The sequence below is a fragment of the Anopheles darlingi genome, chromosome 2, assembly GCF_943734745.1.
Source record: "Anopheles darlingi chromosome 2, idAnoDarlMG_H_01, whole genome shotgun sequence".
In the NCBI taxonomy this organism is placed as follows: domain Eukaryota; kingdom Metazoa; phylum Arthropoda; class Insecta; order Diptera; family Culicidae; genus Anopheles; species Anopheles darlingi.
The window spans coordinates 5677501-5690358 of NC_064874.1; the positions used below are offsets into that span (position 1 = coordinate 5677501).

Genomic DNA, 12858 nt, shown 5'->3' on the forward strand with positions numbered 1-12858 from the left:
ACTTTCCAATTTATCATTTAGTACAGCGTCGACGTGTTCTCGTTCTGCCACCAATAACAAAACCTTTGCCGTCTTGTGCTATGTTCTTCCAGAACCCGACGATGCCGACCGGAAGAAAAAGACGCTCAAGAGCAAGATCAAAGTATCGAAGGCATCGCACAACGACTCCAAGCCGAATATATCCTACCCGACCAACTTCGAGCACACGGTGCATGTCGGCTTCGACGCTATTACCGGTGAATTTACGGTAAGTGGTTCTCCCTACCTGTGTATGTGTATGCGTGTGTCGGTGTGTTAGCGCTGTCACTGCCAATTCCGGATCCATCATCCCGGATAATTCTTGCGTGCGCTTCACGAGGATATGAGGCGAAATTTAATTTTGAATGTTGATGAAGGTTAGTTTTCAGTCCTACTCCCTAAACTCTGCACTGCGTACTTCAATGAGCGGAAGGCCTTGGCCTTAGACCTTCCTAAAGATGAGAAAACCCCTATTTAAACTATAGCATTAATGCTCAACTCCTAGAGAAGCAATTTCAACACAGAGTTTCAACCGAATGACGTTAGAACATCGACTTTGACACTTCAGCAATTCAAGTTCCCCAATCTCTCTTTAAACGTACCATTAACCAATACGACTAACCACACGAATACCCAATTTGTTGTCGGAACTACATCAGAACCAATTGCGGTTGACCAACTTTTGGTATCTAAGTAAAGAACACACTACGTCTAAGCATGGTCCACAAATCCAGTCCATAAGACTAGGAGGCAAGTACAAATAAATCGCGATGGATGCCGCATTCGACTATTGCGGTTTTGTTGTCCCGCTGTCTAGTTTGGCGTGTGGCACGTCACGACAGAACAATTTATGGACTCTCGAGCGGTCCACGGTCCATGCTTTTGGATTTCGCTTTCGATTTCGCCCTAGAATTGGTATGACGCAAAGGAGCAGCAGCAGCAGCAGCAGTAGGACGCGGTTTATGCCCGGTCTACGGTTACATCCTCCTTCCAAACACGTTCCGGTCACACCAATCGACGTTGGAATCGATAAAACTTTTCTCTGAACCGGAATTACATCCACCGACAACAGCTGCTACTCCTAGTGTCCGATTTTGCGTTCCGCGTTTTATGATGGTGCTAAAATGGTCCACTACACCGATCTGATCCCATAATTCTGTGCTGCACCACCACGGGCTTGTGTATGCTGCTGGTCGCGCAGTTGATCGTGACAGGCACCCTCGCGACGTGTTGATGTAGCCACATTCCGTGTGTGTTTGTCCACGATGCGATTGAAATCTGAATCCCTGTGCCAACACCACCACCATCAACACAATCAGTACGCCGTGGATTCGTTGCCCCACGCCCCTTCGACGGATTAATTGATTTATCACGATTTTCCCTCCTCTCTGGCTGTGTGCAGTCAATCGCCTGGCAGCTGCATGCTCGTGTGTCCAGCGTTCGGTTGGGATTCTGTTTTTCCTATGTTTATCTCTCAACACTTTATGGCCCTTTGACCATTTAGCTCTGGACAGTTAAACGGTTGGAGAGATAGCAGGAGGGCCTACAGGACGATCAAATCAAAGAAAAGTCTCTACAAAGAGGAGAGGCCAGCAACAGCAGCATAAAGCTCACCAGGGAACAGGGAAAGCTAATGATCAAATAAATGGCGACCTGCAGTTCCCGCCAGGAATGGGAGGACGGCATGTCAAAGAGGTCAGCAAGCGAACGAGCGAACGAATCTCTGCCTCCCGCTTCCTTCCCTCGACTGAAACGCTAATGAACTGTGAGTGGATTGATGGCGGAAATGAATCGAATGGTGACGGCCGTTGGGCGCCGTCGACTCCGCCTGGTGGCAATGCGCGCGCGAATTTTATCGATTGTTTCGTCCACCGAAACCACACCGAGAGAGCTGTCATCAGCCTGCTCTGGTTGTTCGCTGGCTGGCTAGCTAGCTAGCTGCTCGTAAATCTTTTTAAGGCGCCAGAATGCACCGCGCCAACCGTATGCAACTAGCAGTACCTAACGGGTCCCGTTCGAAAATCAAAAGCTGCAGAGACAGCCATATCCCTGCAGCAATGTCGGTTGTGGTCGGTTTATAAATAAATAATTGGTAAACTATTCCACAACGGCGCTTGATTTGCGTTGATCTAGAAGCCTCAGCTTGCTCGGCACAGAAAGAAACATCCGCATTAAACGCAGCAGGCGCTCGTTTGGCTTGGATCCGGTTTTTCTAAAATTGGTTCCGAGTTCCCCGGTTTCAAATGTTGCAAATTCGCAAATGCATCGGTCCAGCATCTGCCAGCTGGCATCACTTTTAGGGACTGGGTCTATTAGAGCACTAATGGGCTCTCGCTCGTCCATTGTGAGCAGCACCGATTTTGCAGCTCTGCCAGTGTATTTGCATCCAGCATCAAGGGTAGGACTCTCAGGTTGGTGGTGCTGCTGTCGTGTATTTCGCAACCTGCACACCGGGGGGGCCAATCTATCTTTCCGGATCTCTAGCCGGCTCGTTCCGAAGGCTTATGACTAGCACACTTCTCGATTTGCTCGGTGGCACACCCACGACGGAGGGTCCCTTGGCACATTGCACATTGGTGGCCATTTCGCGGATCTCGTAGCAGCTTAAAGTGTTTTGTAAAGCATCAGCGGCGGCGGTGGCACCAGCACCAGTGGCGCGCGAGTTTTGTTTATCTGAAATCGATCTCCGATGCCTGGTATCTGTGGCTTGGTATGCGCTCTCATTACGCGTTCGCTCCGTTTACAGGAGCGCCAAGCACATTCCTTACCAAGGAACAGAGAAACATTCCAATTCCCTTCGCACCACAGCCAGGTCTCCCTGGGCTAGAAGGTCTCCATGGGCTGTTCCAGTTCCATAGTCATTGACTATGGAGTCTGGCTGTTACGCTAGCTGCTCTGTTTGTGTTTACAGACAGCACTCGTGGGATGCCATATGCCGCTTTGCTGCGAACGAAAATCGATATTCGACCTCAAAGTCCTCCTTCGCTCTCTTCGCTATCTCGTTGCCAAGTTGCAAACGTGGAGTCGCGGCAATAGTTTTGGAGTTTTCTTCCATAATGTTTTCGCCACAATAAAACTGGGTTGACGCAAACAATTTGAAAGCGATTCGGGCGGGCGATACTGACCGCTCGTTATGCCGCGTCCGAACCAAAAACCACCACGAAACCACCATTAAATGGGCATCAATAACGCGGAGGACAGACATGGCCGGCCAGATCTGCGTCGTCGTTGTTAGCTCAGTGACACTAATTACTCTCTTTCCCGTTATGCAGCCCTATCTTCGCTATCTGTTATACATTTCAGTGGGACCTCTTTAATGGCCCTCGCGGTAGGCTTTCAAATGAATGGAACTACCGCAACTTGATGAAAACGAGCACACCACGGGATTGAATTTGCCTCAACAATAACGCCCCCCCGCTGTATCAATATTAATTCATGCTACCAAAACCTTCTCGAAATCATCACGTCCTCTGCCTGCCCGTCCTGTAGATCAAACATACTGCGCAACACGTGGCAGCCTGTGATGCATTCGATGCTGCGATGCTGCACCTGCTGGCTGCTGGCACGCGTCGTCGTCGTCGTCGGCGTGGATTGCACCAGTAGTGAATGGTACCTGCTGCTTCGACTGTGCACCCTTGGGAGTCCAGCCCACCTCGTGAGTGGTCATTTAGTGCATCCGCGAGTGCAATTTGATGCCGGGCGCACTGCTGTTGACCGGCAGCTAATTAAGTTGTTTTGTTAAATAGACTCCAAGAGATTCGCCGAGTGGGATGGGGGAGTGGAGCTATGGCCATGTGGCCAGCAATCGTGACCAGGCGCGTCCGGGGATAGGGATCACTTACCGCAACAAGTAATTTAGGAGAGCCAACTAGCAGAGAGCGCCTGAACGGAGAGCAGGTATTATGCAACACCACCGAGGGATCATTCTTGGGTGCAAACCAACCGGGCCGCCATGCATTTCCAATCGTTTATGTGCTCTGGACCATCTGGACCAATCAATTAGATTACTCAACCGACGTTATTGGAAGAACCTGGGCGGAGAGAGGCGCTTAAATACAGGAAATTACAAACCGAAATCGTTTGCCCTTCAAACCCATTCAAAAGGCGAGTGTCCGGAGTTAGTCAAGTGTGCAGAGTGTGATTTGTGAGGGGTTAACTGTTGGTGAAGATTAGCTGACCATTAGCATCACCGCGTGGACGACCGAGTGCCGCAGGCGCTTTGTGGTGTCATTTCCTTTGGCATAACGAGACGCCTTACCTCTGTCCTATTATATTTTTCGTAAATCCTCCTCACTCGCAGGGCGTGTTGCGAAAGCGAAATTCAATTTGGAAGCTTATCCCCCTCCGTCCGTCCCTCGCCAACGCAACGAAGACACGCGAAACATGATCTGTTAGCCGCCGGTCTAGACGGTGTGACTGACAGTTAGTAATTGAGATTCAATCCTTGATCCGTCGTGCAAAGTGTCGTGCCTCGCACGGAGTGCAGGTAAATTCCTCCCGCATGGGGAGAGCGCATCCGAGCGCCGAGAACGAATTGGAATTGATGATCCTCATCATCGAACTGTCACTGAGTGGCCGTTCGCGCGCATCGCTCGAGCTTGATTAACCACCGTAGAACGTGAAACGACTCCCAGACACCACACGGTGGTTGCAACGGGGATAGGGATGTGGCGGACCAAAAAAAGGCAATCACGAAGATGTGACACCACCGCGCCCTGGCAGTTAATTCCCCTCATCCATCTCCATCAAAAGCGTCGACCAGCGTCACGCGCCCTCCCAAAAACGGCACCAGACTAGACGAGACCATCGTCAGCATCAGCGTCAGCTAGCTAGCTAGAGCTGCTACCGTGGTTGGACTGTGTGTCTAAATCCTAAAAATAAAACTTTACACTCTTCGCTGCTGCGCGCTCTTCGCTAACGCAGTGGCGGAAGGTGGCGCTAAAACGAGAGGAATGCACGCGACGCGTTTGGCCGAAAAGTAGAACACTGGAACTCTTCGGTATCTAGTGAGCTGCGAGGCAGGCGTCTGCTTTGCGGTAATGTGCATCTCTAGAGAGCGTTTTTTCGGGCGGAGGATTCAAATGAACAAATCCTTCTTACGTGGTATGGACAGGTGACAAAGATCGAGCACCGCTTGGACCGGAATCCAATCAGGAACTGTATTCACAGCCAGCAAGCTTGATGATCGGGCTGGACCGGCTCTGACCTCCATTTTTCATGCAGGCGGCGACTCTCCATCTCTCGTTTCTAGACCCACAACATTGAATGATTGGTTTTTAGACGGCCGCCCCGGTGTGGAAGGTGAACATCGATGCCTAAATGGCGCGGGCATCATCATAAGCATCATCATTTTTCCAGATAAAGAACCCCGAGGTGTTTGGACCTTTGCGTGTCCCAGTTTGGCCGTCGTGCCGGCGAGACAACAGCACATCCATGCGTTGATGCGGCCATTTTCTCGCCACCCTGCATCCGGTTATCGTCTTTGTACCGGACGCCCACTTGCGAGAGGGAGAGACAGAGAGAGCAGCGCGCGTTGGAATGTTGGGCACGGTGCGCGTCCTTTGACTCCCTTTCAAGACAGACCCCCTTCCCAGTTCGCGTCATCCGGCACTCAAAGTCCGGGCTCACCTTTACTGAATTCTCTTTCCTTTTGATACCGTATCGCTGGTGGTGCCCCCATCTCCCTGGCATCCGTCGACCGGTCGCATAATCTGTGATCAAAGAAAGTAAATAACTCATCTTCGGGGAGCCTCGGATATTACCAGCTGTTCCGTTCGCGTGTGTCGGTCCCATTGTAGGCGTGCTCGAGGGTAGGGATTAGGATTATGCGACTAAATATTTTTAATGAATGCGTTTTCGATAGCGAGCGGTCTTCTCAGTGTCGTCCCGTTCGTGGCTAGGCTTGCTGGACGGATGGAGTTATTTATGGACAAAAGGGTGGCCGTAGCTATAAAACAAATTGATTCATCGCTTGCTGCCACGGTCACAAATTAGATAGTGTTTCGTCGGGGGGGCTTTTCCACAAAAATATGCGATAAACCATCGGGCGTCATTATGCGTGTCTTGGCATAGTTTTGTCGTTTCGTCTCAGCTGATCTTCCCGATGTCCCGGCTTAGCGGGGATGAGCCACGAAACGACCGGCCCTCCCTCTCCGAGCACATCATTATTGCTCAATTCGCTGTGCGATCACTTTTACCCTCCCCGATCGTAAAGTCGACTTCCGTTCTAGAGAGCACGGTCTTCGTCTTTTTCTTATGCGCCCCTTCCCAGGCCTGTTTCGTCAACACTTTGTCCCAGTCAGCAGCAAGATGCTATCAGAGCACGAAAGCACATCAGAATTATAATTGGTCCCCCTTTGGCCTAGGGACCCGTCCCTGAAAGGGAGACGAATCAGCGGTTCTAGGGGTACTTATTTCGAGAGAAACTCGACCAAAAACACCATCAAAACGTCGTCGTATCTCGGTGGAGGTGAAAAGTGCCGCCGGAAGCTATCAAACATCGGCACAACCAACGAACGAACCAGATCGCTCCATGAAATGCGCTCCGTCCGTCCTTTTCCAGCATGACGTAGTGGTGATGGTGATGGTGGTGAAGGCCGGCATCCGGATAGGACTCTCGTGGGTCTTGGGGTGCGGTTTTGATGCCATGAATTTTCCCGTGATTCATTCTGGCGCACAAGAGCAGCGTGGCTTGGAATAGTAATAAAATTAGAATACCAGTGAGCCTTCTCGTGTGTTCAATTTAGTGTGTGTGTATGTGTGCGCGAAGGGTTATAGCGCCTGCCCGTTGGGGAAAAGTTTTATTAAATTTAATCGTTTATGAAGACGGCGTACCAAAGCGAAGTGTTCCTACAAAGTTCCTTTCTCATCGTCCAATTTGTGCTACATTATCATCTCGCTAATTTACAATTTTATTAACTCATCGCCTTTTCCGTATTGTGCTGCAAGAAACTGTCCGCAAAACCTGGCCAAATGAAGACACTTTTAAAGTGTAAAGTGCGTCTACCCCGTTTTCCGCCGAGCCTGAGCCGCAAGATTCTCCAGAACAATCTCTTCTCCGTTCTCTCGGTTTACGACCCAATTGACACGCCGCGCGCGCGAGCTGCTCGTTCGCTTTTGTCGCGATGTAAATGTGTTGCTGTGACGCTGGCGCAATAGGGTGTCATAAATTGGGGGCCCAGCAAGATCAGGGCAAGAACATTTATGCTTCATTTTACCCAACAGAACAGAGGCGCGAGAATTGCTTACCCCGTTGACTGGTGCGTGACTTTGTGTCGCGATGAAGTGTTTTGTTGCTTCAATTCTCAGCAAGGGAATGGGAAAGAGGTCGAAAGGGTGTGAATCATATGGAGCACAAATATGGCGTTTAATTTTCTACACACTCCACGGTGAAAGTTTTCACACAATAGGATTCAAGGCCAGCGTTTTGCTTTTAGTTGACGAAGCAATGGCGTATATCGACAGTCCATAGAAACCAAAGTTCTACGGGCTAAGTAAACTATGAGCGTAATTGAAGCAGGCGTTGACATATTTGAATTGGATCGATCGCGTCGTACCACGCTACTATTAGCGAAGAAAGGAATTAATTTAAACCCATGTTTCATTACCGGCCCAAGCCGGAACTCCGCTGACGTCTGCGGCATACTTTCCAATAGAGAGAGAGAGAGCGAAAGAGAAAAAAACACACTGACGAAAACCATCGGCTTTCGACATCTTTAGCAATAAAAACCGACAAGAATGCCACTATATGAAACCACCGAAAACCAACTAGCTGCGCTCTAGTGCCGCCAGTACCCGCTAGTACTACCACTCTGCTACTATTCCTGGTGTCGTTTGCTCGCTGACTGACTGGCTGACTGGCTGGTTGGTGGTGGTGCTTCTGGCGCTACTGAATTAAAGATGAGATGAAAATCCTTCTACGAGGAATAGGAAAAAGAGAGCGCGCACTGCACGCTTCCCGAATAACTCCACTGCCTTCCCCAAACCCACAACGTGTGTATGCGGGGTTTGTGCTTTTTTGGTCACGGTCATGTACGACCGCGGACCGGGAAACCGAACTCCCCCGGCACACAGAGAACGTAAATCCTCTCTGACCCGATGCGGTCGGTCCGTCGGGCTGCTGGGGTGCTGTGGCTGCTGCTCCTGCTGCTGCTGTGGAGGACTTTTGGGATTGATGTTTCCCGCGAACTTAGCCACACTCGGAGCACTCGACGCGGCGCGCAACCATTTCGTTTTGACGGCCACAAGGGGTGTGCGAGGGTGATTGGGAAGAAGGTGTCAGAGAAGGGGAGAAAGTGGTGAGAACGGAAGATCATCGTCACACTTCATTTAGCGAATGTGTGGTTGAACCATTTATGCAGGATTAGCATTGATGCCTTTCGGCGGTCGGAGGCGCGCAGGCGGTGACGGCGATGGCGAGGAGGAGGAAGCTGTGCGCCCGTGTTCCCTGGTGCTGTCAGTTCAGTTCAAAGACCTTCAACACAGACACAGACAGAGCGCCTACTACGTCTGTCGCATTCCACATGGAACCTTCTTCTACCGCGGGATCTTCTCCATTCATCATTGTTCTCACGAAGAAAAGAAAGAGAGCGTACGAGAGCGACCGAGAGTCTATGCAATGTTGGGGATGCTCGTAGTGGAAATATTTATTCGAAAAAAAGGGAAGAAAAGTGCCATCGGCCATGGCGAACCACCAACCGGTTGGAGTGGAGGATTTCGAGGAAGCATCGAGCTGAATGACGTTCTCAGCACGCGCAACTGCTGCTGCTGCTGCTGCCAAGGTTAGAGCTTGCAGATGATGCAGGTTTGTGGTGTGGTGTTTTCCAGGCGCTTCCTGTTTTCGCGCCGCTCATACAGCCACAATTGATGGTTATGCTTATCCTGTCTGCCGCTGCAGCTTGCTGCCAACCAAAGCATGTTCCGCCAAAAGGATATTAATAAAACTTCGTTTTTTCAAACCGTCAATGTTGTTGTTGTTGCAACGTCATATTGATTTCAGGATGTTCAAACACCACGAGAAGAAGGGGACCAGATTGCTGTCCTTGTCTGCTGTGATTATACTAATATTTCATGAGCGCATCATGTTGTCCTAGTTCCATTCGTTGCTGTGGAGGAGATAGAGAGACACTAACATGCATAAGTGATGAAAGTTATTCAATTAGCATCGCACTACTCTCCACTGGTGCTACTGCATGGTTATCTCAACAGCCTCATCTCTCGCCGATCTAGTGTTCTACTCACGTGCCATTCACTTTAACCAGAGCCGAAGGTTGGTTGGTGTTTCAATTACGATCTCACCGTTTTCAGCAACCATTTCCATGAAAATGTGCCTAAAAGAAAGAATGGAATCATATGAAAAGGGGCAAAGTATGGCTTCTTCTGGTGTTTGCACGAGACGGAAACTTTCCTTTTGCCGGAGCTGTCGAATGTGCTAGTGTCGAGAGTAGCTGACTATCTCTTCCGCTCCTAAAAAAGCGGAGAAAGTGAGATAGAAATACTTTCAAAGCCTACTTCTTTCCCCCTCGAGAGAACATTATCCTCCCTTTTTCTTGGACCACGACACTCTGCAGCTGTCAATTCAAGCGACATCCTTGGTTTGCTTTGATAGAAAATTCCTCTGCTTTTGTGTCTCCTTGCTATGTGTGTGTGTGTGTTTGTGTACGCGCGAAGTGTCCTTTTCATCCGAATGTTTTCTGCTTTCAGCATATTTTCCAGCTTTCCACTTCTCACGAATTTACAAAAAAAAACAGCAGCAAACTCGTCCAAAGCTCGTTACGTGTCGTTTAAATAAGTTTTATTTTTGCTTCACCTCCACTCCTCCTGCTTTACTGTACTGCTCTGCAGATAACAGCAAGCAGAGGAGATGGAAAGTTTTTTTTTCGCTGAAGATGTCACCGAAGAAGCTGGGGAGGAAGCCTCTTCAAACCACAGAGCGGAGCGAGAATAATGTAGGGGAAGGAAGAGAAGCGGTTTCAATTGAGAACATTTTTCGCACACATGAAGCTGTGCCCCGGTGGATTGGAGCACGCCATGCCACACCATGTTATCTGCGAAAGTTCTACGGAATAAGATTTCCAAAAGATGGCCTCGGGCAGGTCGAATGCGTGGCATGAATGGCTAAATTGAATGAAGAAAGTGCGGTTAACCTGTTATGCTGTGCACTAATTCAACACACGCGTACACACACAAAAATGAACTCATTCGAGAACCTGAAGTTGCACACTTTGCAATTGAGGGCTGCTGTGAGGAGAGGTTGTATAGTTGCTTCCGTGGTCGTATCGGGATTGTAGATTTCTTTTTAAGTAGCAGTGTGGTGCGGAGTTGAGTTTTCCGTTTTCTATATCTTATGGTTTCACGTTTTTCTTTCATTTACACACAAGCTGCCTTTGAGAGTAAGTATTATATATATTTGCGCTTCTTCGTTACCTTCTTGTTAGCTTCTCTTTCTTAGTTCGTTAGTGTTACTCGTTGAATGCTTGTTACTATTTCTTGTAAAATATAAGTCTATTTCATTTCTGTTCTTTGTTCTGAGAACTTTTTCTGATTGTCTAGCACTGGCTAGTGTTTGTTTGTTGACTCCAAATAGACTCCCATATCACATCTCGATCGATCACTCCCAATACATTCTGCACATACTAGCACCGATCAGGTAGTTGTTGTTTTATGGAAAGTGTCGTACTCTTTGTCCATCCAATTCATCACACTTTTACATCCCGTTTACCAGTGAAGCAATCGATCTAATTGGGTAAAAACAAAAGGAAATCCATACTTCCGTTTGGGGGGGTGCATTACCGAACAGTTGGGGACCGGTTATGCGTGCACGACTTTCGCTTTTTAAATCTCTTCTTTAACGTACTAAGTGCCGTCGCACCTTTAAGCTGAGATCGCGTTTAGCTGACCAAGAGGTGTCAGATTAGTTGCAGTGAGTCTCACGATCGCACACACAACCACCTCGAACCTTCCCTTATTCGGACAGCAATGGAATTCCATCAACAGGTTGCCATTACGATCACGATCACGATCGAGAATGGAAGGAAAAGGGTATGCGCGTACCGCTACTAAAAATGTAAATAAACAAATTATAAACCGACCACTGGCCCGTAGTCACCGTCTCTCCGCTGTCAAAGCTCAGTGTAACGGATCAGACACATGTGCCGCGACTGTCTGACCGTGACTGACGGACGGGAGAGGAGAAGCCATGCAGGGACACACGAGCGTCGACATGCGACCTGTAGTGCGATGTCGCGTTATCATGTTTGTTGCAGTATGCCGGTGTTAACACAAACCATAAACAACTGCGGCTCGCCTCAACCAGCTCTGCTGCAACTGATCAATTGATCAACCGAAACGGAAAGAAGAGGTTGTAAAAGGTCGTTCTGGTTCTGTTGTTTATCAAATAGAAGCTGGAAATACAAAACACAAGCAAATGCAAATGGAAATGCTCTCTTTCACTCTCGCGATCTCCAAAAACGACTCCACCAAACTCCCCATTTCCAGCTTCGCGCAAGACGATCGAGCTGACGTTTCTGTCTTTCTGTTGCTAGCTCTGGGAAGGTGAGGGTGATGTTGACGATGCCAGCAAACATATATACAGAGAGAGAGGCCCTTTGCTCGGACTTTTACTTGGCTTCTCTTCACACACACGTGACTGTCTTGGTCCACCTCCGATGATCCACGTTATGCGAACGACATCTGTTGTATAAACGAGGCACCGTCTTGACCTTGTGAGTTCTTTAAATCCATTTTAATGCTTAAAATCCTAATCACACTACACACTTGTCAAGCCAATTTCCCTCAAAAAACCAACCACAAAGCCGGAACCCGCGTAAAAAGTGTCGTTTGATGCCTTTACGCCTTCCACCGGAACACCGGAAGAAGAGTGAAGCTAAGTCGCTTCATTCACGTTTCACGTTGTGCGCGAACGAAGCACTCGATACGAATCGATGCTAGATGCCACGGAGGGCCTCGGTTTTTCTCCTTCGTTGGAAAACTGTTCACACGACCACGACAACGATGAAACGAACGAAACGAAGCTGGAGAGCATCGCGAACTGCTGGCGCTGTTGCTGCTGCTGCCTCCAGAAGAGAGAGGGGAAAAGGCGACCCTAAACCCCATCACACCCTTGCGCGATCACCTTTCTTCTCGTTCCAGAGAAAAGAGAAGCGCGTGAGACTTAAGCCAGCAGCCAACGATCTGCAGCAGCCCCCCGACGGACTGGGAGGCTGACTGGCGGCTGGTTGGTTGACTTCGAGTGAGTGGTGGTAGTGGCCGTTGTCTGGAGTCGTTTCGTTTCATTCAAATCCCCAGTCCAAAAAGGGGAAGGGAGTAGGTCGGACTGTCGGACGAACGGTTCGGACGGTCTTCTCCAGTCCACAGTCGTCCCGTTCCGTCCCGTCACTCGGCATTCGGCAACACAATCCACGCGCGCGGCCCGAGAAGCCCTCCAAACACGCCAGAGACACGCGGTGCGGTCCGTAGCCTTTTGGTGGCTTTTGCGCGATGCATTTTGGAACGGTTTTCCATCGGCATCGGTGGCTCGTTCGCTCGCTCTCCCTGTGTGTTTGTGTCTCGTGCGCTCTGCGCTGTCGTGTCGCCTCAGTCCCCAAGTCAGTCCACGTTCGGTTGTTGCTCCGTTGTGTGCCCTCGCGTGGATTGTTTGTTTGAAATTCGGATCGCCACCTCGCTTATCATTACAAACCCTTCGCTTTGGGAAGGGTTTAGTGTATCGAGCATAATACTCCAAGAGCGAGCTGATCGTGCGAATGTGTCCCCAAATGATCTTCATCGTGTCCAGTGTATGTGTGTGCGCTAATTGAAAAAATATTTATTGTTGTGGCGTTG

The 12858-nt window shown here is 49.3% G+C and overlaps 1 protein-coding gene across 8 annotated transcripts in view; it reads left to right on the plus strand.

Annotated features, from left to right (window-relative positions):
• LOC125948233 (serine/threonine-protein kinase Pak) overlaps positions 1–12858 on the plus strand; it is a 45586-nt gene that overhangs the window by 8013 nt on the left and 24715 nt on the right. For all 8 annotated transcript variants that reach the window (XM_049674085.1, XM_049674084.1, XM_049674086.1 and 5 more), the window contains exon 3: positions 93–247. In XM_049674085.1, coding sequence (XP_049530042.1) covers positions 93–247 — 155 coding nt within the window. The remainder of the gene's footprint in view (positions 1–92; positions 248–12858) is intronic.